The sequence below is a fragment of the Pangasianodon hypophthalmus genome, chromosome 29, assembly GCF_027358585.1.
Source record: "Pangasianodon hypophthalmus isolate fPanHyp1 chromosome 29, fPanHyp1.pri, whole genome shotgun sequence".
Lineage (NCBI taxonomy): Eukaryota > Metazoa > Chordata > Actinopteri > Siluriformes > Pangasiidae > Pangasianodon > Pangasianodon hypophthalmus.
The window spans coordinates 12,746,132-12,773,526 of NC_069738.1; the positions used below are offsets into that span (position 1 = coordinate 12,746,132).

The 27,395-nt window shown below is 38.5% G+C and overlaps 1 protein-coding gene across 3 annotated transcripts in view; it reads right to left on the reverse strand.

The window, feature by feature from the left end:
* The window catches only part of grin2da (glutamate receptor, ionotropic, N-methyl D-aspartate 2D, a), a 110,874-nt gene that overhangs the window by 66,228 nt on the left and 17,251 nt on the right, over positions 1-27,395 (reverse strand). For 2 of the 3 annotated variants that reach the window (XM_034301703.2, XM_034301705.2), the window contains exons 2-4: positions 17,258-17,358; positions 9,078-9,639; positions 1,239-1,505 (exon numbers count right to left, since the gene is read on the reverse strand). In XM_034301703.2, the coding sequence (XP_034157594.1) occupies positions 1,239-1,505; positions 9,078-9,596 (786 nt within the window). In that variant the 5' untranslated portion in view covers positions 9,597-9,639; positions 17,258-17,358. Of the gene's footprint in view, positions 1-1,238; positions 1,506-9,077; positions 9,640-17,253; positions 17,359-27,395 lie in introns of all 3 variants that reach the window. The other variant, XM_034301704.2, reaches the window with a different exon arrangement.

The following is a 27,395-nucleotide window of genomic DNA, read 5'->3' on the forward strand; positions in this document are numbered from 1 at the left end:
ATACTGTAGATCTCTCCCTGTGCTATCAATCCTGGGTCCATTTATGAGTTTGTTATCAGGTCCTTGATGGACTGCATCAGGTGTGGCAGATAACCAAATAATGACTAATCTTCTAAGAAAAAAAAACCTCCCAGAAGATATTTTTGGAAAATTTCGTACACCCACCCAGATATGTGTTAGTTTGAATTTTACATCAAACATTTTAATCATTATCATGATTTTCTATAAGTGATTTTATATAAGTGATTTTCCCTGTTTCTAGCTTTTCCCCAAGCAGTTCACTGCAGCAAATGTAATGAGCAAACAGTGGCACAGGAAGTCTCAGGAGCACAATCATTTAATTCTCGCTAATTTTATGACCAATCATTTTTTTGCCCAGGAGTGTAGAAGAAGCATCCTGTACAAGCAGCATCCTCACACTTCACTAATAAAGAACAAGAATTCACGAGGAACAACAACTGGGCTATAAGGAGGGCACTGCTGAAAAGCAGTCTCCAAGTTGTAGTCTGAGCTCCTGAATCCCTGAATAATTGATTGTAGCTGTGTCTCCTGATAGACTGTTAATTTGTTTATAAAAAGTAACTCAGTTAACTCAGTCATCATCTAACAAGGAACTTATTATCACATTAAAACCAAATGCCCTAAATAAGTCACACTGTCTTGAATAGTTTTTGTCCATTTCAATTGGTGTGACAATTGGTGTTTTTGGTTTCCTGTCATTTGCTTGTCAGTACTTGAATGAGTAATGTAATCTTCTAAATTTGAGGTTTTGCATGTTGCCTGTTGAAAACCAATAAAAATGTATCACAAAAAGGGGGAGGAAGTGGAAGCACAAAGAAACAAAGATATGATTATGGATATCATAACAGCTGATAATAAAGACAAATAGCATGCAAGAAGTAATGAATGATGAAATAATGACATAAGATTACCAGAAGCAAACAAACAAACTTCAAAGAAAGCAAGAAAAAAAATCTTTGGAAAATACATATGGGTGATTAAATGACTTTGACTGTGGCATGGGCAACTGTATAGTAATTAGAAACAATGTTAAATGGTAATATTGCATTAAAGCATCGCATCTATTCTCAAATTACACTTTAAAATTGTGCCACCATAAAAGCCACACTGAAACGAAAGTAAAAAATAAGTTATAAAAATAGGATAAAAGTGAAACTCTGACCAGTTTCCTGCTTGAAAAGAAATATAAGGAAGAGCAACTCCTCTTTTTTTCTGACCTGTGCCTCATTCTCTTTTAGCAGCCTGCGGGTTCTTGCCCCTCCTGGATCATCAGTAAGGTTAAGCATCACCGTGCTCTTTCTCTCCCAGCCAATAAACGAGCCATCTGTGATACCCTCCACCATGTCCAGGAAGTCCTCATAACCATGGTGGCGAGTGGTGACCACTGAGAAAGATGTCCAGTCGAACTCTTCCAGTACCTCAAAGATCACCTCCAGCTGTAGTGCCGTGGAACACGAGAACTGCAGGTAGACTGAGCCGCTCTCCTGGGGATGCATGAAAAAAGGACATTTGTTAATGTTTCCTTAAACGGTAACTCTCACATAAAAATAACTGATTCCCATTTTTTTTATTAAAAGTGGAATAATGCTAAAAGTGTTCTGTCTTATATGAAAACATATGGGCTCAATTTCATTAATGACATTGACCTATTGTTTTTTTAATCATATTTAGATTACAGAGATTATGCTCTAGACAGAGTATGACCTGAGTGTAACAAGAACTTATCAAACTTTTAGTCGCTGGTACCTTTAATCTCTTATTCGCTCTCATATACTATTTCACTCTCATGATATTTCTGTACTTTGCAAATAACTGATATAAATATGAGATATATTTTCGATGCTAAAAGAAACTGTATTGCAACTGTATTCTTACACATATAAAATACATGAACTCAGACAATGGGGACTCCTATTACCAAGTATGAGAGTTAATTATATATTTTTGTGGCCAAGTAAAATACAGAGAATGCTGTTTGTCAAACCTGCTGTGTCGGTATGTTTTTCTCATTTGTTATCTTGTGTTTTACAACAATATTCTTCCGATACTCTCTACTTGATTGACTTTCACTCCTTCTTAGCTTTCCTACCCTGCTATTCCTCACAATGTGACCATTCATAAAAAATAAATAAATAAAAAAGATCATTGTGATGTAAGGCATTTTCTGCCTCACAAAAGCCTGGGATTCAGGTGACATTAGGTGACCTTGAATGATTCAGCTAGCGAACACTGGCTTCCATTTCATTCCGGTGCTCTGGAATTTGGCCATTTCACCATAAAGGAGATTTATTATGCTGGCACTGAGCTGTACGTATAACAGTGACAAACTGCAGCGCTTCGCTTGACACTTGCTAATGGAAAATGCATACGTCATCTTTGAATGCCCTGAGAATGCAGAATAGCACTTGTTTTATGCCTACTGGTAGCAAACTAGAGTTAAGCTCCTCGTCACGATCACCATTATCTGCCATATTTTCTTAATGTTGTTGTTAAAGCCTGTGAATGTATGCTCTGCAAAGATCATTATCCTGCAGATGTATGAGGCATGGCACAGCTGTTAAAAAACAACATTACAGCCAATATTTCAATAAAAGCCAAGCAAGTATATGTAAACAAAGTCATTGTTTTGATATCAGATCAACTGTGACTTTGAATAAAGTCTATCTTATCTGTGGATTACACACTTCATAGTAATACGTTAATTACCTACTGTAACTTTCAGTATGATCACAGAACATTCATGTTTGCTTCCCCTTTCCTTCTAGCTTCAACTCCACCCTGATCTGTACATAAGTATTCTCACACTATATGCAGGGATATTCCAAAAATGTTAACCCTTACTGGCAACATTTTTCTTTACAGTTGTCTTTTCCGTACAGTGCTCTTGTCAATCATTTCCAACATAACTACAACTCAAAAACCACACAAAAAGACTTGAATCTAGCCCAAAATAGGAAAAGGTAGATAGATTTTTTCTTCTTTCTCTCAGACTTTTCATTCGAAGCAAGTTAACAGTAGTGCGCATTTTTGATTCGCAGTATCTGTCTGCAATACACAGATATCATCTGCGGAACCTGGCAACCCTGCCAGGTCACAGAATAAATATCATTAAACTAATTGGAGATGCGCTATTCATTTTTTCTATGGTGGTTTGCTCCAATAGCCCGATCTAAATACTGCCTTACTGAGCTCCAAAATAAAACCACATTTCTGTACAAACACTAGAAATGCTTTTATTTATAGAGCCACTACTCCATACAGCCCATGAAGACCACATGCTGTGCACAGAGCTGCATATCTCCGCTGGGTCTCCAAAAATAATCATATAATTAATTAAAAAAATATGAACTTGTATGTTTATTGCGCATGCATCTGTCATGTATAAATGATCTTTTCCCATCGTTATCAAAAGAAAATCATACTGCAAATTCATACAGGAATAATAAGAAAATGTTGCTTAAAGGACCCCAGAAACACTTAAAGCTTTACAGTACATTCTGATTGTGTGTCCAGTAAATGTTTCAGATCTTTCTGAAAAAAAAAAAAACTAAAGTTTTATTAGAAACTTTTATTAGATGGCTTTTCTTGTCAACTGTAAATATTAATTTCTTGATTTGGAAAAACATTATTGTTTTGAAACATAAAAGTCACACTGGATAAAAAAATAGAAAGCTTGCCAGAAAATTCCATAGGACATCTGGTTCATGAGTTGAATAAAGTTATATAATTACAAGAAAAAGTAAGTAAATAAATAAATAATAAAGAAATATATAATAAAAATAAATAAAGTTGAAAATGACTTTTCCAGGAGCCCTGTTTTTTAAATTTAAAAAAAACGCTTCCAGGACACACCACATCCGCTTCCGGCTTAAACCCAAATATGAAAACAGATACGCAAATGAGCGCTAAACAGATACAAATACAAAATAATGGCATTGCATTATACCCTTAAAATGCACATATATGCATTTCACTTACTTAAAATCTACCGTTTCTGGTCTGCATCCACAACTCAGCCGCTCTATGATTTTTATCAGTGAACTATGTGACAATCAGTTAAATATAACATGAAAATAGAGAAGTAAGTGAAATATATATCAACTTCTCTAACATAAACTGTTCTCTGTTCAACCCACTGTAAAAAAAAAAAAAAAATCGCAATATCTCTAATGTATTCTACATACTACAGGAAACAAGAAATACTACAAAAAGGAATGGTTAAAGTTGACTGAAGTTCCCTAACCATAACCCTATCCCTACTCATTGCACCCCAGTAAAAACAAATAGAAATGTAAATATACTAAATATTAAACTTTAGAGCATTAACTAAGAAAGTGAGCAACGTAAATTATTTTATTTATGAACTGAAAATAGATTTTATAATACTGAAACCTAACCTCTCTGACTGAAACTTTCGTTTATCCATCCTGTATGTGAGGTTAAAATATCAGGTGCTCTAGCTGTTGTCTTTTGTTTAACAGCGTAAACATTTTCATTTGAAAGTTTCTTCTCTTGAATATTTGTATTACTTAAACACTGCTGCCAATGACTGTTTATCATCCAATTAAATACACACCCTCATTCCTACCAGAATTGTCTGAACTATTATCCAACTGCATTAATCATGACAGAATTCTGATGTTGATAAAGCTTCAGACCTTTTAAGCACTGAAAAAAAAAAGCCACTGAACTTTTAAGCACATATGAATTAACTCAGCACGTAAATAGTCTGATATAATCATGGTCAAACTGTACATTTCGTCATGTCATAAGGTTTATTCCAGAGTTGCTGCTTCACATTATAAGCCCCTCCTGCATGTAAACCTCACAGTGCATGTTACAGTCAGTAATTTTAACTTTAGATTAAGATCTCTTTTAGACAGTGTTGCAGCAGAAAAAAGAAACCCTTTATTACAAAAACAGCATGGACAAATTAACATACCTCAGCTAAAAAGGGTGTGTATTGTCATGACAGCTTTTTATTTTTATGCACCGTCTTGAACACATTTACCAAGAAACATTCTTCAGACTCCATCAATCACTTAAAAAAAAAAAAAAAAAACAGCTAAACACACATTTTCACTTTTGTTTCTAGATAGCTATTATTTTTGCCTTACTTTTACTGATGGATTACTTTTACATATTTTTATTATTATTATTTGTGGGTTTTTTTATATTATTATCCATTTTGCATTTCATCAGGAAGGGCATTCGGTGTAAAAACTGTGCCAAATCAAATATGCGAACCAACGATCCACTGTGGCGACCCCAAACGGGAGCAGCCAAAAGAAGAAGAAAAAGAAGAACAACAACAACACAATAATAATAATAATTATTATTATTATTATTATTATTATTATTATTATTATTAATGATTACAATTGGTCCAGAGTCTATATCTTCTTGAAGATGACCATTTTATATGAAGGTTAAAAAAAAAAAGGCACCGCACATTTAAAAAAAAAATTGAAAATGAATCTTGAATTGGCCATAAAATTCTTACTTTTTTAAACTGTGCTTTAATTAACATCCTGCCCATTCTGTTTGTTTTCTCAAGGTCCTGCTCAAGCTAAGCCTTGTGCATGTACTCTTTTGTCTCATCCCAGGGAGTGTACCTCTCTTCTCTCTTCAAAGTCTTATTTGTAATAAAACTGCAAATCTGAGCTGTTTTATTTTGCTTGCTCCTTATTTTTAGTGCTTTGTATCATGTTTCATTGTCTAGTCTAATTTCTAGAGCTTCTTTGCCTGCATATATATCTGAGGGCTTTAGTGCCTTGGGAGGCTTTGTTCTGCTTATACTAACTGAGTGTTGCTATACTGTGCTGCAGATGGTTATAGCACACTATGAGCCAGACTGCAGCTGAAATGGAAGAAAAGCAATCTATTCTAAGGACACTAAAGCCCTCAGATAAATTTTAAATAGATTAGATTAGATTTAGATTAACCCAAAGTCAATCAATGGAAAAAAATACAGGGTGTCCAAATTCTCCATACATAGAGGAAATTAACACTTTTTAGGAAAATTTCGCACGTATATATATATATATATATATATATATATATATATATATATATATATATATATATATATATATGTATATATTCTTTTTTTCAGATAGCCATTAAGAATCCCTTTGATAAAAGAAGAACATATTGAAATCATTCTCATGGCTGGATCGGGAAGCTGTCGGAAGGTTGCAATGCACTTTAACAGGAAACAAGGCGAGCACATCACACTGATTATAATCACTATGTGATGGACTGACATCCCATCCAGGGTGTATTCCTGCCTTGCGTCCTGTGCTCCTAGGATAGGCTCCAGATCTACAACTACAACCCTGATCAGCATAAAGTTGTTACTGAAGATGAATGAATGAATCACTGATAAATGGTTTATTCTTTGATTCACAGCCTCTGAAATAAACTAGATGTGTATGTTATTGCACAGTACAGGTTGGACATACTGTAAGTTGCAGTAGAGAAAATGAGACCAGTTCTAAACATTCAAAATGTTAATAGTTATTTGAATGTTAACTGATGGGGAAAATAATATACAGTAATTATATTTAAAATACCACTATATGCTTTAATAATCTGATTTAGAGGCAAAGCCCTGATGTATCTAATTTTGAAAGTGTGACAGTGTGACTTAAACAGGCTTTCTGGCCCATAACTTCAACTTATTCCCTTCTGTTCTGGTATTATGCTGGTTTAACACAGTAAGATCATAGCCACAAAAGTATTTAACTGCATCATGTAATTAATTATTGTCCTAATTAAACCAATTAAACGGCTCCTCCATGCTTCATTTGGCAGTTTTGTGAAGAGTCAAAGTAAACCTCAAGAGAGATGCCCTGCTCGAGCTTGAGTAACCTCCACATCTGCCAATTCACGACAGAGTGCTCTAGACTGTTCATTAAAGCTTAAACTGTGGTTAATGGTTTAGTGTATGAGAAATCTATTGATTAAGAAGTAGAGATAAAAGAGGCAGATCAATAGAACCTTATTTGCATTTCATTGGATATCTCAGTTTGGCTGAAATCATTAATATATGATGCATGAAATACGAAAAGGCACCCTGTAGCGAACAGACCAACTGGCACTCGGTCCAATGATGAATTATACAGGTTTTATTCATGAGTGCTTCCAAACTAGCCCATGCTGCACAGTGGTGAACATGTTTGAGATACAGTATATCCGACAGATCACGATGTTCTGGCAATGTACAGCTATCTACGGCTCTGTCTGGCAATGTACAGCTATCTACGGCTCTGTACAATGTACATATTCCACCATGATAACAGAAAAAACCCTATGCTTATTAACATAAATACGCAGCAAGAATTAAGCACTGGAGCGTTACACATCCACTGGAAGTGCAGTATGTATACATAAATAGATTATGCTGTAGATATAGATGTTGGAGATGTAGATTATGTTCAATGCATTATTTTTCAGTTTAAGGAACCTTTCACTTGGAAACTATCATCCTGTTGTTTCTTTTTTTGGTCTCCTAGTAAGAGATAGCTCTCATCTAAACCTAGATGGTGTTAAAGCGAGAGGCTAGGCAAACGCACAACTGTCCCTCAACCTTTTCCTGCCACTCTCCAAATTCAGTTCCCTTAGTTTTTTCCATATTTTTTTAAAATATCTTAATTGTAATTAATCCATTTTAATTCATTCATTCATTGCCCATGTAACACAGAAGTTCCTTTCACAGGTTATACAAACAGAAATACAAGAAATTTGTTTCACCTTTTTATAGCACAAAATTGGATATAAAATAGGACACAAAGTTTCATCACTGTCAGCAGCCTGGGCTATTTTTCCATTAATTTATTAGGCAATATTATTCGCACTTATGGTGGAATATACATAATGGAGCAGCTACACAGAATATCAGTAAAATTCACCTTGTGAAAAATCCAGCTGACTTAAATGTGAAAGAAAACATGAAAACTGACAAGTCACTGAAAACCCATTGAGTCCCATGACACGGTTTTCTATTTCCAGGCACCCTTGTGCAATTGAAGTCCAGACACACACACAAAGAAGCCAAGGAGGGCTTCTAGTCACACTTAGTCACATTTGAAGTTATTGAAGAAGTGAACTTGTATGCTGATATGAATGCTTAATTTCTTTACTGCTTTGACTGCTCTCTTCTTGCATATTTTGGTGCAATATCAGTCCTTCTCCATAATTCTCCTGTCTTATCTGTTGGCTATGTTATGAACCTTGCGTGCAAGTCTATGTTTAAAAACCTGCACCTCAGACGGTGATATTGTATGTGCTGGTTCTGTTTGTGTGGACCTAATAAACAAGGGTTCGGCCCCACCAGTCTTAGCTTTTGTGGGTTCCTGGGGTTTTCTTTCTGTTAAATACACATCATGATTCTATTAGCCTGCTATAACTGACAATGTGAACAATGCTATGACCAGAAATTGTGAAAATTTAGACATTATTCAATTACAATTATTTGTATAGCGCTTTTAACAATGGATATTGTCACAAAGCAGCTTTACAGAATTAAATACATTCAGGATATAAATTGTAAATGTATGAATTTATCCCTAATGTGCAAGCCAGAGGCGACGGTAGTGAGGAAAATACTCCCCGAGGTGATATGAGAAAGAAACCTTGAGAGGAACCAGACTCAAAAGGGAAACCATCCGCATCTGGATGCCAACAGATAGTTATAAATAAATCCCTTCTATAACTATGTACTTCATGGACAAATAGTGCAATTATGAGAAAGGTGTATACAAAAAAGATGTCAAAGGAACATTAGCACTGGTTAATATTCATATTTAGAACAAATCAAGAATTGGGAATGAAAAAATGATAATTTAATTGTTTTCAATGAAAAGGAGGATTCAAAATCTGTGTGCAGTATGTACAACTTCCTGAAAGTCTCCATGAAACCAACCTTCCAGAACTGTCTGGACAGAACCTCAACAGCGGTTAGAAATATATTATTTTATGAGCAATCATGAGGAATCTCTGTTCTGTTCTGCTATGCTATGTTTATGATAAACAGGTGCATACTAAGATCTCACCTGTGGCTCTCTGCCCAGCCCAGCTCCACCTCCCACGGCCATGATGGGCACACCGGTTTGTGCTGAGACAAACTCAAGCACAGGTGCCAGTGGGGCACGCTCAGGCGGTGGCGGCTTCTCCTGCTCGAACACAAGTCCTTGCAGTGGTGTGCTGGCCAGCAGCTCGCACAGCTGCAGCAGCAGGCTCCCTGGGCTGCTCTCGTTTACTGCCAGCCAGATGACATTGGCTGGGCCCCATGGTGTCATCACACTCTCGCCCACCTGCCCCGACCAGCCTGTGCCCACTCCTGTTCCTGTTGCTGTGCCTGCACCTGCCGCCAAGGTGCCCCCTACCCCTACACTCGTCTCCGGGAGGTGGGAGGAGCCCGAGTGGACCACGGCAATGTTGACTCCGCCCGAAGCCCCGCCCGAGTCCCTCTCTCGCTCCCGGGGGCGGAGCAGTAGCGGAGGGGACGACCAGGCCGGCCCGCTGCACGCCAGCACGGCCAATAAGAGTGAGATAGCAGGCTGCACCACCATGATGTGGTGTGGTAGATGGTGAGGACTGGTTCAGGTAGACAACCTTGAAAGAGAAGAAAGACCAAGAAGAAGAAATTGAGCTTTATTTATCCAGTAGAGGGGTTCTGCTAATTTTAATACAGAAACATCTGTAACCATTAATGAATGGATACCCAGTTTTCCTGTAGTCCTACTGTAGAAAGTTGAAACTATCACAGTGTAGAAATGATAATCTCACTGGACTAATGAACAGTACAAATATTTTGACATTATATTTACTAGACCAGTGAATGATAATAGAAGCGAATGCTCCACTCACAAGTAGCACTAGTGAAAATGAAAGTGTTTTCAACCTGCCATATATATTATAGTACATACACTTATACATACACTTATAGTGTAAAATGGGCTTAATCTGCAATCCCGAGGTACCTAATTCATATCTATTATAAATCTACTTTTTTAAACATAACTGTAAATGTAGTTTCTCTCTTTTACATTTGGTCACCAGCAGTTCATTTTCACTGGACAGGTTAGAAGAGTGCTGACAAATTTTATAACCAATGGGATAAAATCAACATTAAGCAAAATAAAAATAATAAAATCAACATTAACGCTCTGGGTTACTAATCCGAAGGTTGGGGGTTGAAGCCCCAGCAGTGTCAAGCTGCTGCTGTTGGGCACTTGAGCAAGGACCTTACCCACATCTGCTCTAAGGGCACTGTATCATGGCTGAACCTGTGCACTGACTCCAGCTTCCTAGCAAGCTGGGATATGTGAAAAACTGTTGTTGTTTTTTTTTTTACATCGCTCTGTACTCGAACTCTGCACAATGACAATAAAGTTGAATCTAATCTAATCTAAAATACAATCAGTATCTAAACAAGTGGTCAATGAATGCACAAGGCAGCTGTACTAGCCACTGGCTGTGTGTGTGTGTGTGTGTGTGTGTGTGTGTGTGTGTGTGTGAAAAATTACTGCAGGCATCAAGGCATGAGTGATGAGGTATGAGAGTGAAGGAGATGCAATCAAAACACATTATGATTATGGGATCAGTGAAATTTTGAGTAAGATAAGTCTCTATTTGTCCATACATCTTGTCATATCTGATTAATGCATAACATGAAGTATTATTTAGATTTATAGCTTTAGCAAATAATGAAAATCAGAATGGCTATGCGGGTACTTTCAGTTTCAAAACATCATCAGCGAAGCATCACTTTGTCAAACACAAAGGCTAATGACTATCAATTAAGAGTCCACATATATATCAAGCTAGCAGTATTAACCCTGCTCACCACCGTGAACCCAACTACAAAATTCATAACTCCCACACCCTACACTGTTTCGTGGTTTACCCTCATCAATAAAAGCAAGTCTTTTATTAACAGAAATAAAAATGAATCAAATCATCTGTCTATGGTATGGTTCATCTTGAACACCACTCTTTCCCTGGTGTAAGGAATTATAGAATCTGCCAGAAAAATGCAGTTTGATCCATGATGATGTAAATCCAAACACTCTGAGCTCTTCTCTCCTATGCCATGAGGCTGATAAGCCATTACAGCAAATATTCCAGTCATCACAGCAAGAAAGATAGACGTCTTCACGTCTGCTATCACATTCACACTTATGCTAAGATGCAAGTTATATGGGAACAGGAGCTGAATAAAAAGGACCATCTCAGGCAAAATACTATCAAATGGTTTGGCATATGGCTTATAATTCCTGCTCAGAATATCATGTATAAGTCCTAATTGCTTTGGTGTTCAGCCTGACTCTGTTGAATCTTAAGCACACACATTCAGAGATCATGTCTGTGTCTGTTTGACATACTGGCTATTTTCAAGGCTAAAGAAACACGTCACCACTTTGAGCCATAAGACAATTTACCTTTCTTTCTTTCCTAATTCTACCAGATAATTCCACTGTCTTTTCAGACTGTGGGAGAAAAGAAGAGACATTCTAGAGGTGGGGGTTAAGATATGGAAAGGAGAAAGGATCAGAAAGAAGTGATATCCAAAATTGGGGGGAAATGGGCCATAGAGATCGAGGTAGTGTTACACAAAATGTGTAGATTACCAGCCATATGTTTCAGTAAATTTCTGCTAACTGGTTGCAAGTGAAAGTACCACTCAAATCACAGCCAGGACTCTCTCCAGCAAGTTCACAAAGGGTTTAAGTTTGTAATGCCCACTAGTAAGTGAACAGAGAATAGACTCATACAGCAGCTGTTGATTGAGACTGTGCCACTGTTTCATACTGTTGAGTAAATTAGAGTACACTTTAACTATCCTAAAGCTACACTTCTATACAGAGTTGTATGGCACTTGCTCAGTCAATATATACACTATACGCCCAATAGTTTGTGGACACCTTACCATCACACCCATATGTGCTTTTTTAACACCACATTCCAGACTTAGTCCCTCTTTACTGTTTTACTAATTTCAAGCTTTACATTTTTTTATTCTATTGGCACACGTTGCTTCTTTCTAGAAATAAATGCATAATGCTTAATAAATGCTCAAAATGATCTGCAACAAAACATGAGTTTTTCAAGCTTAAAAAAATTTAAAGACCTAAAAATCTAGAAATAGGTTAAAAAAAACTAACTGTCCACTTTATTAGGAACACCTGGATCAGCCAGTCATGTGGCAGCAGCACAATGCAAAAAATCATGCAGATACATGTCAAAAGCGTCAATTCATATTCACACCAAACATCAGAATCAAGAAAACGTCTCTGTGACTTTGGTTGTGGCATGGATGTTGGTACCAGAAGGACTAGTTTGAGTATTTCATAAACTGATGATTTCCTGGGCATTTCACATACAACAGTCTCTAGAGTTTACACAGAATGGTGCGAAAAACAAAAAACACAGAGTGAGTGACAGTTCTGTGGGCGGAAATGCCTCGTTGATAAGAGAGGTCAGAGGAAAATAGCCAGATTGGTTCAAGCTGCCAGGAAGGATATAGTAACTCAAATAATCACTCTTTACAACTATGGTGAGCTGAAAAGCATCTCAGTATGCACAAAGCATCAAATCTTGAGGTGGATGGGTTACAACAGCAGAAGACCACATTGCGTTCCACTCCTGTCAGCCAAAAACAGGAACCTGAAACTATCATGAGCACAGACTTACCGAAAGTGGACAGTTGAAGATTAATTTAAAAAAAATCTTCTGGTCTTTTTCCAGTCTTCAACTGTCCAGTTTGGGAGAGTCTGTGCCCATGATAGCCTCATATTCCTGTCCTTGGCTGACAGGAGTGGAACCTGATGTGGTCTTCTGCTGTTGTAGCTCATCCCCCTCAAGGTCTGATGTGTCGTGCATTCTGAGATGCTCTTCTGCTCACCAGGTGGTTGTAAAGAGTGCTTATTTGAGCTACTCTAGACTTCGTGTCAGCTTGAACCAGTTTGGACATTCTACTCTGACCTCTCTCATCAACAAGCTGTTTCCACTGTCAGATTTTAGAACATTTCTGAGATATAAAAAGTAAAAAATTATATATACAGTATATTATGCCCCTATGTATAGGGACTATATACTGTAGTACATCTTGAATGTAAACAATGTAGCCTATAATGTTGAAGGTTATTGAGATTTTAAAAGATAATAAATAAAATAAAATCACATTGAAGTAAAATAATAATAATAATCAAATGTATAAAACAGAAAGAGATTAAGAAGAGGGGACAGTAAAAGATTAAAGCTTAAAAGGGGAAAAGGGGCAAACAGATCAGCCAGACCCAGTGTTGAGTGACAATGAGATCCAAAGCCTAGGGGCAGTAACAGAAAAGGTCCAATCTTCTTTTCCCTTAAGCCGGGACTGGGGAAGTCACAGGAGAGACTGATTAGCTGACCTGAGGTCCCTGAGAGTAGAATGGCGGTGGACAAGGTCACAATGCAGAATTCTATATCATTAGCACATTTTCTGTAGCTGAATTTATGGCCCTAGCGTATTGCTCTATATTGCTCCCTGGTGAAATAAAAAAAAAAAGTAAAATCTTTTAATTCAATTACGGCCCACAGAATGATTTTATTTTAGAACACAGATTATAAATTTCTTTTGTGGCCTGGGCCAGTCCCAGTCTGCAGGCCATATGTTTGACACCCCTGCTGTAATAGCAGTATTAGAGATGCAAATTTAAGTACTGCTTTTGTTTGAGGGCATTAAAATCATCCATTTGGCTGGCATATGGGCTTCATGAGTACCTTAAGTTGTATTGGAATGGTGATTTATAATAGTTTTGAATGCAAATGGGCCAGCAGCATTTGAAGAGTACTCAATTCCATGCTCCTATAAGAAGTAGATACAGTAAAAATACTGTAAGATGACACTTTCCAAAAGATTTCAAATTATTTTATGAATGTGCATATAATAAAGACACGAAAAATTAGGAATTTCCAGAATTTTCCTGGAGACCCTCTCCTCTACATGGTCATTTTAGTTTTGCTCTTCACATTCCCTTCTTTCTCACACATGTTCTTTAAAAGGTCACACACACACACACACACACACACCGGGTAGCAGGCCACTAGGACACTACCACTCAGGGACCACACTTGTGATTGGTTTGTTATGTTTCCGTTATTCATTTCCTGTGTTTGTGGATGATGGAGTAAAAGAGTGAGGAAAGAAAAGCTTTCCTGTCAGATGCATCAAAGTGCATCCAAGCCCCTTTCTTTTAACATTAGCTATCTAGGCTTCATTTGTAATACTTCAGTAGCATGGCTTCACTCTGTGGCACATGTAGAGTATATTCCAGATAGCATGTGCAGACTGTATATTGGTGGCCCAAATGGTTCAGTGGGAGCATGTAAATGTTTGTTAGTGCTGGTGCATCTAGCTTTCTTAAATGGGAGATAGTGATGATGAAGTCATCATTCGTTAAGACTGATTGAACACCGTGTTCAGATGGAAGTTCGTATGGAAGACTTCAGCAGGGACAGGGTGCTATTGCAACAGTCTCTGAGACTGAGGAAAAGGCATGCCATTCAGACGTTCAGTCGGCAGTCTCTCTGACAAGTTCAGAAATGTCATGTAGTCATGATGCCTACATTTTCCCAGCGCTTCAAATAGAAAAGAACACAGGCCATATAATGACTGGTTCTTGGTGCTGTTGCTTTGGCCTGAATGTGTGAGCAGCCAACATGGCAATGAAATAAAAATGAAATAAAATTGTCATTATTAAATAAAAGTGTCATTATGAAATAAATGTGACATCATGAAATAAAAGTGTCGTTATGAAATAAGAGTTTCATTATGAAATAAAAGTTTCATTATAAAATAAAAGTTTCATTATAAAATAAAAGTTTCATTATGAAATAAATGTAACGTTATGAAATAAATGTGTCATTATGAAATAAATTCTCATTATGAAATGAAAAAGGGCATTATGAAATAAAATGAAAAAGCCATTTTGAAATAAAAATCTGTTGTTAATGGTCTTCTCAGCCTATTGTCTCAGAAATGTGATGTTATTGTGAAAATAAGTTAATGAAATAATAATTTATAACAATGAGTTCAGTATTATTTATTCATTTAATTATTTCACAATAGTATATTGACTCATTTATATATTTATTTACTCATTTTATTTTGTATATCATAGGCATATTCATTTATTTAATTTGGACTAAAATTGCATTATGTAGATAATGGTAGGTTTGGTGGAATTTATATTTTAAACACAGGAGGTATTTCTTCTGGCATTCTGTCAATCTATCATTGTTTATGCTGACTTTAGACTTCTTTCTGTTGTTGCGTCAATGTGCTCATGCTTTATATTATCAAATATTACTGGAGAACTAAATTTTTGTGAACTTTTGAACTACAAGTCAGCAGAAAACAAGAGAGCACACTAAGTGGCTAAGTAGCAGCCAAACGATTCTTTTGTGTTCAGCAAGCTAGCAGATAACATGCAAGGGTGGACAAACTGCTTAGGCAAATGAGACACCTGGGACAAGCAGATTACTCATCCAGGATATTAATTATTTATTCACAGTTTTACCATTGGACATTTAGATTCAGGAGGCTGCTGAAATAAAGGTCTGCAGTTTTTTTCCAACAACCAAAAAAAAGAAGAAAAAAACTACTCCTGGTTACAAAACAAAAGTTTCTACTTGGCATGCTGTAACTATAGCACAAGCTGCTAATTCCAAACCACACCACTTGTTGCACTACACATGGTCAGAGGGTGTGATCTGGCTGTTGGCAGAGCAGCTTTTACTAGGCAAATTAATTAGCTTGCACAGATGACAGTCTTTTTAGAATCAGGGGCATGGGCCTGATTTTTGCTCTAAGATGATGACAAAAATAGCAAGGCAATTTGTTTGATTTTAGGTTAGTGTGCTTTTGAATCTGTTTTGTTTCTTTGTATTCTGTGATATTAAAAATAAACCAATTGTATTTAACAATATTATCAAAAGTTTTAATATTAACAAAGATTAAGTCTATAGTGAGATGCCTCCTACACTGCATGTTGTGGTGTTTCTCAGGCGGTGTATTGCAAAGCATAGACACTGCTGTTACTGGAGTAAATGGCTTTTAGAATATCTGATTTGAAAATTGTCATAATGTCTCATGCCACTTCTAGCGAGTCTATATTTCAATTGGAGATGCAACTATCGATGATTTTTTCTGCAGAATAATTGTCAGAATAGTCTATAGGCTAATTCATCTTTGCATAGACAACACCGAAAGTTACTTCAACTATCTTCATGGGGCATCTTGATTTGCTCCATGATTATAATTGGACATAGCTACATATGAAATATAAAAACTTGAGTGCTGTGAAGAAAAAGTTTTTACAAGCACCACTATGTGGACACTATCTGGCAAAGAGGTAAGTCTGTGGAAATTCAAAGTGTAATATTAACAGTGCTGATCATCCTAATTATTTTATCATTTTAGATTTAATTTAAATCATAGAATTTATTAAATTTATCAAAAAATTTTTGCAGCCCTACAGAAACTGCAAGATTTTGCAGTCTTTCTTTCTACTCTGATCATCTGGAAAACCCATCCTGATCAAATCAGCATGAACTACAAAATCTCTGGTATACTACACTGCAGAATTTTGAAGAGTATGTTTCTGAGGGACTGTGTAGTTTTTGCTGGTAAAGGCTGAGTCAGGGAAGAATGAAAGGGCTGAGCAGATGGTCACTTGTTCAGATTACAAGTCCACAGTGGGCTGTTGTTCCTCAGAGAGGACCACTTATCCAGAATGACTCTATAAACACACACACACACACACACACACACACACACACACCAAACCATTACCCCTATTTCAGCTCTTTCAATGTTTGAGTGCTGTTGATTTAAGCCTCAGAATCAAAGGCTCATCCACTTTCTATGAGCAGATGAGCTATGGCGTATTCCAAAAAGTCTCATCAAGTAGCACACGCTCATCATCATTCCTATTTCACAGCTTCATGCCTCATTATGAATTCATACATTGTTACAACAGTGACAGAAGCAAAATTTGTGATAAAACTGAAACATATGTTTAAACATATTTCATCAGATTATTTTATATGTGACAAACACCAGTTTTCTAGATTTTAAACCCAAATTAATCCAGCCACAAAATGAATTCCCAAACCCTTATCCTGGGCAGAAACTCATATCTTGAAACAAGGGAAATATACAAGAAATATATATGTATATACCTACATATCACTCCACTCCAGAGGCCAGAGACGGGGACTGGAGTTAGGGACTCAGACTTGTGTTGTCCTTGGGACAGACTCGAGACTGACTCGTGATATTTCAGCCTGGATAAAAACATGAATAAATAAAGAAATAATTACTGCCAGCATAATGCAGTAAATGAATACATTTTTTATTTTTTGACCTTTTGTCATGTGGCTTTGTCTGTCAGCCATGCACAGGAAAACACATCGCCGGGAAAAAGCACATAGTATTTTTGGGAGCAGAGCAGTTTTCATAGTGTGGTTGAATTCCCCAAAAGGTGAGATATCCTGTGTTATTTATCCTCCCATGACAGAAGTTTGCTTTCCTTTGAAATTATAGCCTATATTGTTTTACTTATGTGCACTTGCACTGTACAATAATTCTGGAGTTGCCTGTACATGTGCAATACTATCACTGGTCACTTTTCAGAATGTTCTGAATGTTCAATGTGCAATATTATGACTTACTCACCTGCTGTATACACTTTATACTGTCTACTTGCTGTACATACATACATACTTTTATACTATATGGTATACTCACTTTATAGTCTATTTATTGTCTAATGTTATATGTATGTTTTTTTATAACACCAGTCAGAAGCAGTGCTCCTAATTTCGTTGTATACAGAGATATACAATGACGATAAAAGCTTTCATTCATTCATTCATTCATTCATTCATTCATTCATTCTAATAGGAGTGACCTGTGATAGTAACCCTAGAATATATAGTGAGAAATCAATATATATATATATGTATATGTCTTATTTTGTAAATATGAACAAAAAGTATGTATTCATAAGCATAAATAAAGTTTAAAAAACAAAACTGATAGAGAAAAAAGTATTCAGGCACTATATTAAAAAATACATATATGTAAAGAGTAAATTTAAAAAAGTTCTACTTATAAACGCAGCAGAAAAAACAAGAGTTATACAGAGAACAGTAAGCAATGAACTGCGCCACAATCATCTCCATTCCTATACCCCAAAGCACAAAATTTTGCACATGAGCATTTAGACAAGTCAGAACTCTTTTGAAACAATAATACAGCTTGCCTTGTTTAAAGAAAGAAGAGTTGTGTGTATGATCCCAAGAACACCATACCCAAAGTAAAGTACAGAGGTGGGAGCATAATGAAGAGGCTGCGTGAGCATAATGAAGAGGCTGCGTGCACTTCAATTCCTGCTTACATACATTATAAAGTTTGCTATCGAATTTTAAGCTTTTTAACCTTATTTTTTCAGAAAGTTAAAAATATTTAAAAGCTTATAATCTTTAGAAGATTTATTTATTTATTTATATTTCTGTATTTATTTCTTTACTTATATTGCTATGTACAAACAGTTGCACTCCAGGTCTACAGTTACATGAATGACATTTACAGAATTTCCTGCAGCTGAAGATGGTTTGCTCTCATTCAGGTCTCTTTGTTCCGTCCTCCAAAGATGAAGTGCCTTGCACCAGCCTGGAGTAGTGCTCACTCACATAGCAATGTGCCAGCATGTGTGCCCTGGATTTGTCCCAACACACAAGTCCTAGTTTGTGTTGCTTAATAATCATTTTATCACAATTTGTTTCTATACAGAACACTGCATCATTAGCTACTGAGTGCAAATTGCCATTTCCCCATTTGATGCACAATTGGCAGAATCGGTTCTGTCATTTCAGAAACCAGCATCTTTATTTGGTTCTTTCCATTACTCAGAAGAGTGTTCCGTTTCAATTTATTGCACCACAGGTACATTACTTCATGCAAATTCTTTACATGCAGGTCATTTTCTGAGATGCAGATTGTGCTCAACACCAGCCCTAACCAGAAGCACAGGCATACCAAAGAAGAAAAAAATACCACATTTCTGAATTTGTTAAAGAAAAAAAAGGCATACTCTAGCATTCACTAGAAATGTAGTACCAGCCATGTTCTAGTTTAATCTGGGTCACAGGCTGTCGATTCTGTCTCTTTGGTCATGCAGAACCCACGTGGGGCTGGAGGTCAGAGTCTTTACAGGAATAAGAGACTGGGGCTGGAGGTACAGGTGACAGTCCATGGGGGGTGGCTGAGAGTGGAGTGTTTGGGGAAGGGGAATTATGGGCCACTGGAGTGTGTGACATGGGCAGGGAGTCAGTGTCCATGCTGTTTGTGTGGCAAGGGGGTTTGACTGTTTCTGGTGAAAAGAGGGAAAGGAGTGACTGTTTGTGTATAAAACACTGTGCTCAGAGCTCTCATCCCAGCATAAGTAAAGCAGGGGTGCACAGAGTGGAGTCCTGCACTGCAGACCTGTTAAATCTCTCTATTAGGCAATCACTTTGTGGGTATAACAGTGTTGTGCATGTTTTCTGCATGTCAAGCCATTTGCACAGGGCCATAAACAATCAAAGGTTTCAAAATTCCTTCCCTGGTCACTATGGATGGTCTCTTCTGTACCGAACCTGCTGAACATCCCCTCCACTAGTGCATCTGCCACCATCTCTGCCTCCTGATCAGGCAGTGCCTAGGCTTCTGGCCATTTTGTAAAATAGTCCATAGCAGTGAGCACAAAGCTGTTGTCTCCCTCCATGCGGGGGGAAGGCCCTATGATGTCCCCTGCTATGGTTTCCATTGGGGCTCCTACAGCTGAAGTTTTGCATGAGATTGGTCAAGAGGGTCTTTATAGGCGGTGCAGGCATCACATTCATGGCAGAAATCCTCCACGTCCCTTCTGTGCTGGCCCCAGTAGAAACCCTGGTGGAGGCGGCAGAGTGTCTTGGACATGCTGAAGTGTCCTGACCCTGTACTCCGATGGCAAGCCATTAGAAATGCTTCTCTTCTCCACAGATCTCTGTCCTGTTCCTGCTGCAGCTTCCATTTTGGCGTGTCAACCACCCTCAGCATTCCACAGATAGGCTGCAATGTTTTGCTCTCCTGACTCAGCTCCTTCTCTCGTGTCTCTCACCTTTCACAGTGGTGGCAGCCCTCAGCAGCACATGGGCATCGAGATAATGCATTAGCATTGGTGTGGCGGGACCAAGCTCTATGGACCACCATGAAGTTGTATGACTGGAACTCTTCCAGCCATCATGCCACTTGACTTTCAGGCTCTTTGAAGGACATCAACCATTGAAATGCACCATGATCTGTCCTTATTGTGAATGATGCACCACACATGTAGTATTTGAAGTGTTCCACGGCCTGCCAAAGGGTGTCAAATGTCTTCTGACACTCCTCTGACCAGTTGAAGGCACAGTCTTTTTGCTGGAGGCTGAATAGTGGTGCCCCAAACCAAGAGAATCCTTTCATAAACCTCCTATAATAAGAGGCTAAGCCCAAAAACTCTTCAGTTGTCTCTGGTCAGTGGGGATTGTCTCTAGACATCGAGGGACCTCATGTCTCATAAAGTGCCACTTATCAGGATGCAGATTCAGGCTGGTCTAGCATCCGCCGTAGAGCTCTGAGGGCTGCCTCAAAGCACCCACCACGCACTAGGAGATCATCTTAGTACACAAGGCATTCTTGGTGGGTGACACCTCTCAGCATTTTGTCCAGGAGCTTCTCAAACTTTGCAGGTGCATTACAGAGACCAAAGGGGAGGACCTTGAACTGCCAGAGACCCCTGTTTTTACAGAATGCAGTCTTTGGAGCAGACTCTGGTGACAATTGCCCTTGCCAGTAACCAGGATGAGTCGGACATTAAATTGAGGGACTCGTCCACTCTAGGCAGGGGATATGAATCCCTTTTGTGGTCTACACAGAACCGCCACCTGTAACTTTTCTTTCTGGGCACTATGACGACTGCTGTGGCCCAAGGGCTATCTGATGGCTCAATAATTCCTGCCTTCAGCATTTCCTCTAACTCTTTGTCTGCAGCCTCCTGAAAGGCTAGTGGAAGGCACAGTGGCTGTATTCTAATGGGGCAGGCATCCCCTGTAACAATAACGTGCTGCACTAGATGAATTAGGCCTATCTCGTTTTCATTGATGGCAAAAATATCCTTGAAATCCATTATGACCTGCCATAAGTCTCCCTGCTTCTGCTGATTTAACCCATCCCAGTTTTTTGCCCATATGTCTCTCATTGCTGAAAGCCATTCTGTATCCTCATCATTGAGCTGCATGGGGTATGGAACAGGGCCGACATGGATTAATGGATGAAGATTGAAGGGGAATGATGGGCTGAGCTGTTGATGGGATGTCACAGTATGGGTCAGAGAAGGTGTTTAGTAACAGTGTCAGTGCATGTTCGAAAGGGAACTGCCGTGGGCTCAGGCGTGGTGTGAGAAAGGTGTCTATAGCCTGGGGTCACAGCAACTAGGCTATGGTTTGAGGTCTCTGCTACATTCACAGTTTGGGATGGGGGAAAGGCATGGGGAAGGGGGGTCAGCTGTACAGAATGCCCATCAGGGATAATAAGCGAATCTCTGCTTAAGTCCAGCATACGGCAGATGGCCTTCCAAAAGTCCAATTCGTGTATACAGGAGTCATGCTCTTCAGCCACCCACACATGGAACGGCACAGACAGGCTTCCGACGTTGAACAAGAAGAACCCCTTCCCTTTTACTGGGGCAAAGTCACCAGTCACTGGTTTCAATCATGCAGATGCTGGTTCTACTGTAGTCCCCACTGGGACAAAAGATCAGGCTATACCAAAGTCGCATTGGGTCCTTTGTCAACGAGGCCTGTGCATGTGACCACCATATATGGTATGTGGCAGAAATTTCCAACGTAAGTCCAGCCCACTATCATGACTGCCTCTATAGGACATGACATAATACTTTCCCCCACCAGCCATCCCATGTCCCCAGGAAGGGGCAAGGTCTGGGAAAAATCACAGGCCCATGTACACGGTCCCCTGGGCATTTCTCTGCAGGCCGCTGATCATGGGGCATTGTCTGATCAGGTGGCCCAGTTGACCACACCCCCAGCAACTTGACGGCCGACGGCATGTGCGGTGCTTCAAAGTGGAAGGGCCTAGCTGTAGCATCACAACATGCACAGAATTATTCTGCCTCACAGACTCTCAATCAATCGCAGTTCATTTTTGCAGTTCTCAATGTTGGTGTTATATCTTCCTTTTCTACTCCATTTCCTACTATCTCTCTGTCTACAGCAAGCTCCAATGCCTCACTCAACATAGCTATGTGAGCTAGTTGCATTTGTATATGGAGCTCTCTCTAGCAAGCTCATTCTTGACTGTTGACAGCATGTCAGCATAGGCACTTTTGCATAAGCTTTCAATGTCATTAGCTAGAATGCAGCGGGGCTCTCTATGTTGTCTGTGCCTGCTATTAAACTCAGTCCTTAAAAGGACAGGCTGATTACATTGTCCAAACCATATCGGAAGAGTCCTGACTAATGCCATGTAATTATTTCTCTCACAGGACTCAACAGTAAAAGGCAGGCAGCTGCATCATCAGTGAGGCACAGTGCTACCTGCAAAACTTTATGATTTTCAGATTAGCCATCAGCAGCATCTATCAGTCCATACTGTGCTTTGAATGCATCCCAATCCACCTTACCAGAAAACGTTGGTGTCTTAATAGTGAGCCTTTGCTCCGATTCTCCAGCGTATCTGCTCGGCACATGGGCGCTGCCATGTTTGTTTACATCACATGTCCCTGCGTCATTGCATGAAGGCGTCATGTCAGGGAGTGCATGCATTGTCATGTCGGCACTAAACTGCTGGTGTGGGATTTCACCGCGTGGAGCTTTGGGCGGAGCAAGTCTGGCCTCAGCAGCTTGTAGCATGGCAGCCTCTCTCAAGCTAACTGCATCACCTAAAGCCCACTGCAGTCCTGCGGTTGGGTAATGTGTCCACAAGCACTCGCCTACCTTCCGTGTGATCACCTCCGGCTTCTCTTGTTTCACTTTAGTCTGAGCTAAGAAACTTAAGAAATCATAATGACATTACATTACTTTATATCATGCCTCATTTTTGGAGGTTAAATTGGCTTGGAAATATACAGATAGAAAGGTTGAATTGAAATGACATTGGACACAGAAACAGTGAGAAGAGGCTCAATCTTAAAAATCATACCAACGGATTTCAAACACAAACATTTCTTCTTCCTTTCGTTCCAGACCACCAGGGTGGTTTTCATACTAATGAAGAAGTTGTTTCCATGCCAAGTACAAATCACGGTCAAAGTCGTCATCTTGTGACCATGACCATGACTCCATGTTGGTATGTCCTTGCTATGTCACGCTTGCCCTCTTTCACACTCTCATCCTGTCGAGGAGTTTTGCAAGTGGACACAAGACACTAAGTATAGCCCTCTATCATTTGTTTCTTGCACATTTTTACTCATTTCAGTTGCTGTGGAATCAGAAGAGTTACATATCCTTCCCTGAGTTAGCTTTGGCACCCAGGATGTTTAAAGTTGTGTGTGAGTTGCCGTAGAGCCCACGCAATGCCAAGGTTAGTGCATACTTGTTCATGTGGCCAATGGGCTACTAGGTGGACAGTCCTAACCACAGGGTTAAGCCAGACATGACATGAGCTCACATGTGAAAGTGTTGGACTAAAGTCAATCATGAAAAGAGCCACTTAACTCCCTCAGAGACACTTCAGTGGCATGAGGCTCAAACTGCATGTCATCTAGACCTTTTTGGGGGAAGATAGAGCCATCTCATCTATAGATGCAATCATAAAACTTAGTGGCCACTCAGTATGCACATATATATACTTCTATGTCTGGCTGTTATACTACTATTTACAACTCCGGTAGTGAATATGGGTATGCTGAACCACAGACTTGTTCAAGGTTGATTGAATGCTCAGTGCTTGTCAGCCATATCATATGTCAGCCAAGGTGTCGATCCAGTTCATATTTTCTTTATGCAAAGCAGGAGAATCAAAAGAGTCATATCACCAAGAAAATTATTATTTAAAAGGATGATTGTAATGAATCAAGTTTTTTTAGTAACTTTGAACCTAACTTAGAACCTAACTGGTACTAGGCTAGCATGAGTGAGCTAATTGACTTGCAAATTTACTTTTTAGTCACTTTTAGTGCTCAGACTTACACTAATAAACAGTTTTGTTTATTAGTGTAAGCCCTTTTTAGAACTGGGTAAGTTCTACTCCTGAAATCTACATGTATGTTGACTCGATTCCTTGCCTCTGCTTGAGCTAATACAGTAATAGAGAGCCCTTAAGTCAAGGGGAAATGACAAGGGCAAGTCGATAAGGGCATGTTAGAAAGAATACTGAAACGTGGCAATACAGAGAAAGAGAAATTCAGGAATGGTGAACCTACAATATCTGCTGCCAAGTGCTAAACATGGTTGGGGGATAGCATAGGCAATCACCTTGTGGCTGTCACTGGGGCTGTAACAATACTGCTGAGATGTTATGTGCTTTTAATATCTCTACAAACAATGTGGTGGTTCCATGCACACAGTGTCTGTCTCTGACATTCGGCAGCAATCAGTTATGTTAAACATCATAAACAGGCAATATGTATATATCACAGCAACCACGAATTATGTTAGATTTAAAAGGAAGCATGGTAAAGAGCGGATGGACAGAGCCAAAGTTCAGTCGGAATTTGAGGTCGTCAGGACACTGCGGATGGACAGCTCTAAACGTGATTCACAGAGGGATAGTGTATACACAGAGACACAGTGAGTACCATCCTATAATGAGGCCTAAGAAGAGTGAGCAAAAGTAAATAAGAGGAAATAAGGAGACACAAGGACACAAGGACTATGCACGGTAGGCTCAAGTGCCAAAACAGAGCGAAGACAAAATATAATGTTATGTTTATGTTATAAACTGGCTCCAGCACAGGTTCTTATCAAGTGCTGCTGCTGGGAAAAGAAGACCATCCACAGGCTCCAGAGTCCACTCCACCACTGACTTACACACTTGACCAGGATATTTTTAGAATGCAATCATACTTTATGCAATTATACATGTATCAGTGCAAACTTGAACTATACTTACTAAGCCAAGAGTTTCTGAGCACAGATCAGATATTCAAGTTTAACGCCATTAATGGCCCTTGACAAGGCAAATAACCTAGGAAAGAGTGGTTTTATCAGATTTATTTTGATGAAGTCAAATTACGTATATGCACTTTAGGAAACCTGCAGCACTTTAAAAGTGATTTTAGAAGGCAGAGCAACTAACACAACCTTGCAAAAAAAAAAAAAAAAAAAAAGCATTTTCAGCGTGTGCAATTAGTGGAATGTTAAATTATATCTTCTTATTCCAGTTTCATGAAAACAGCAGAGGAAATGAACCATTTCATTTAATCAACTTCTGTCTGAATCCCAACATGACAAATATAACAACGAGTGAAATACTAACAATCCTGCAGTGATGATTAGGGTACTTATATAATCAGAAAGGAAGTAAAATGCAGAATTACATTTCAAGATATTACAAGGAATTCTAGATGCTAACATCCTGCAAATGAGGAATTTGCATGAGAAACACTACAAGAATAATGAACGAAAATGAACAGAAATCTTATTTTTTAATTAATTTATTCTTATTCTTATTCTTATTGTGATTATTATCATTATTATTATTATAGCAACTGATCTGTATATTGTTATTGTGAATTTGCAAACAATGTAGTGTAGCCTAAATGGCAAGAAGAAAAACATCTACTTAAATATATTGTTCTTATGTCCCTGTACATGGATTTTTATCTCCTTTTTTACTTAAAAAATCAGTTTAAGTGGGTTAGCCTACTTAAAATAGTAATACACAAAAAGAACATTTGCCTCATGTCAGACTATTTTTTTAATTGCTAAATTATATTAATGTATTTTAAGTTGCACTGTATTTTTTGCACTAGTCTGCAGTATTGGGCTCCTGAGTAACGGGTTCTACTAATGCAGTGGGATGTAATAAAAGATTTAGGACAGATGTTATTGAGAGTATTTTCAAAACAAATACACGCACGCACACACACACACACACACACACACACACACACACACACACACAGTCAGGTCCATAAGTATTTGCACAGTGACACAATTTTTGGAATTTTGCCTCTGTACACCACCATAATGGATTTGAAATGAAGCAATCAAGATGTGACTGAAGTGTAAACTTTCAGCTTTAATTCAAGGGGGTTAACAAAAATATTTCCATAACTGTTTAGGAATTACAGCCATTTTTGCAAATTCCCTCCATTTTCACAGACTCAAAAGTAATTGGACAAATTAACATAACCATAAATATTAGGATTATTTTTAATACTTGGATACAAATCCTTTGCAGTCCATGACTGCCTGGAGTCTGAGTTTCCTCCCTTGAGATGCTTTGCCAGGCCTTTACTGCAGCTGCCTTCAGTTGCTGCTTGTTTGTGGGTCTTTCTGCCTCAGTTTTGTCTTCAGTAAGTGAAAAGCATTCTCAGTTGGTTTGAGGTCACGTGACTGACTTAAGAACATTCCATTTCCAAGCTCTTGGATTGCTTTCACTGTATATTTTGGGTCATTATCCATCTGTACTATGCAGCGTCGTCCTGTCAGTTTTGCAGCATTTGACTGAATCTGAACAGAAACTATAGCTCTATACACTTCATAATTCATCCTGCTACTTCAATCAGCAGTCACATCATCAATAAACACCACTGACATAGTTCCACTGGCAGCCATACATGCCCATGCCATAACACTGCCTCCACATTTTTGGCAGATGATGTGGTATGCTTTGGATCACAAGCTCTTCCTTTCCTTCTCCATACTCTTCTCTTCCCATCATACTGATATAAGTTAATCTTGCATCAGAACTGGTCAGGCTTTTTTTTAGAGGGTTTTTTTTTAGTAAAGTCTAATCTGGCCTTTCTGTTCCTGAGCATTACCAGTGGTTTGCATCTTGAGGTAAAACATCTCTATTTACTATCATGAAGGCGTCTCTTGATTGTGGACTTTGACAATGATACACCTACATCTGTGAGAATGTTCTTGACTTGGCTAGATGTTGTGAAGTGGTTTTTCTTCACCAAGGAAAGAAAAATGGTTGTAATTCTTAAATGATTAATGCAACATTTTTGTTAAACCCCTTGAATCAAAGATGAAAGTCTACCCTTTACTGATGGTGGTATTTGTAAACTACAAAAAGTTACGTTATACTGATTTTAATATTTTGCAAATCCCAAGTAAGAATTAACAATTAA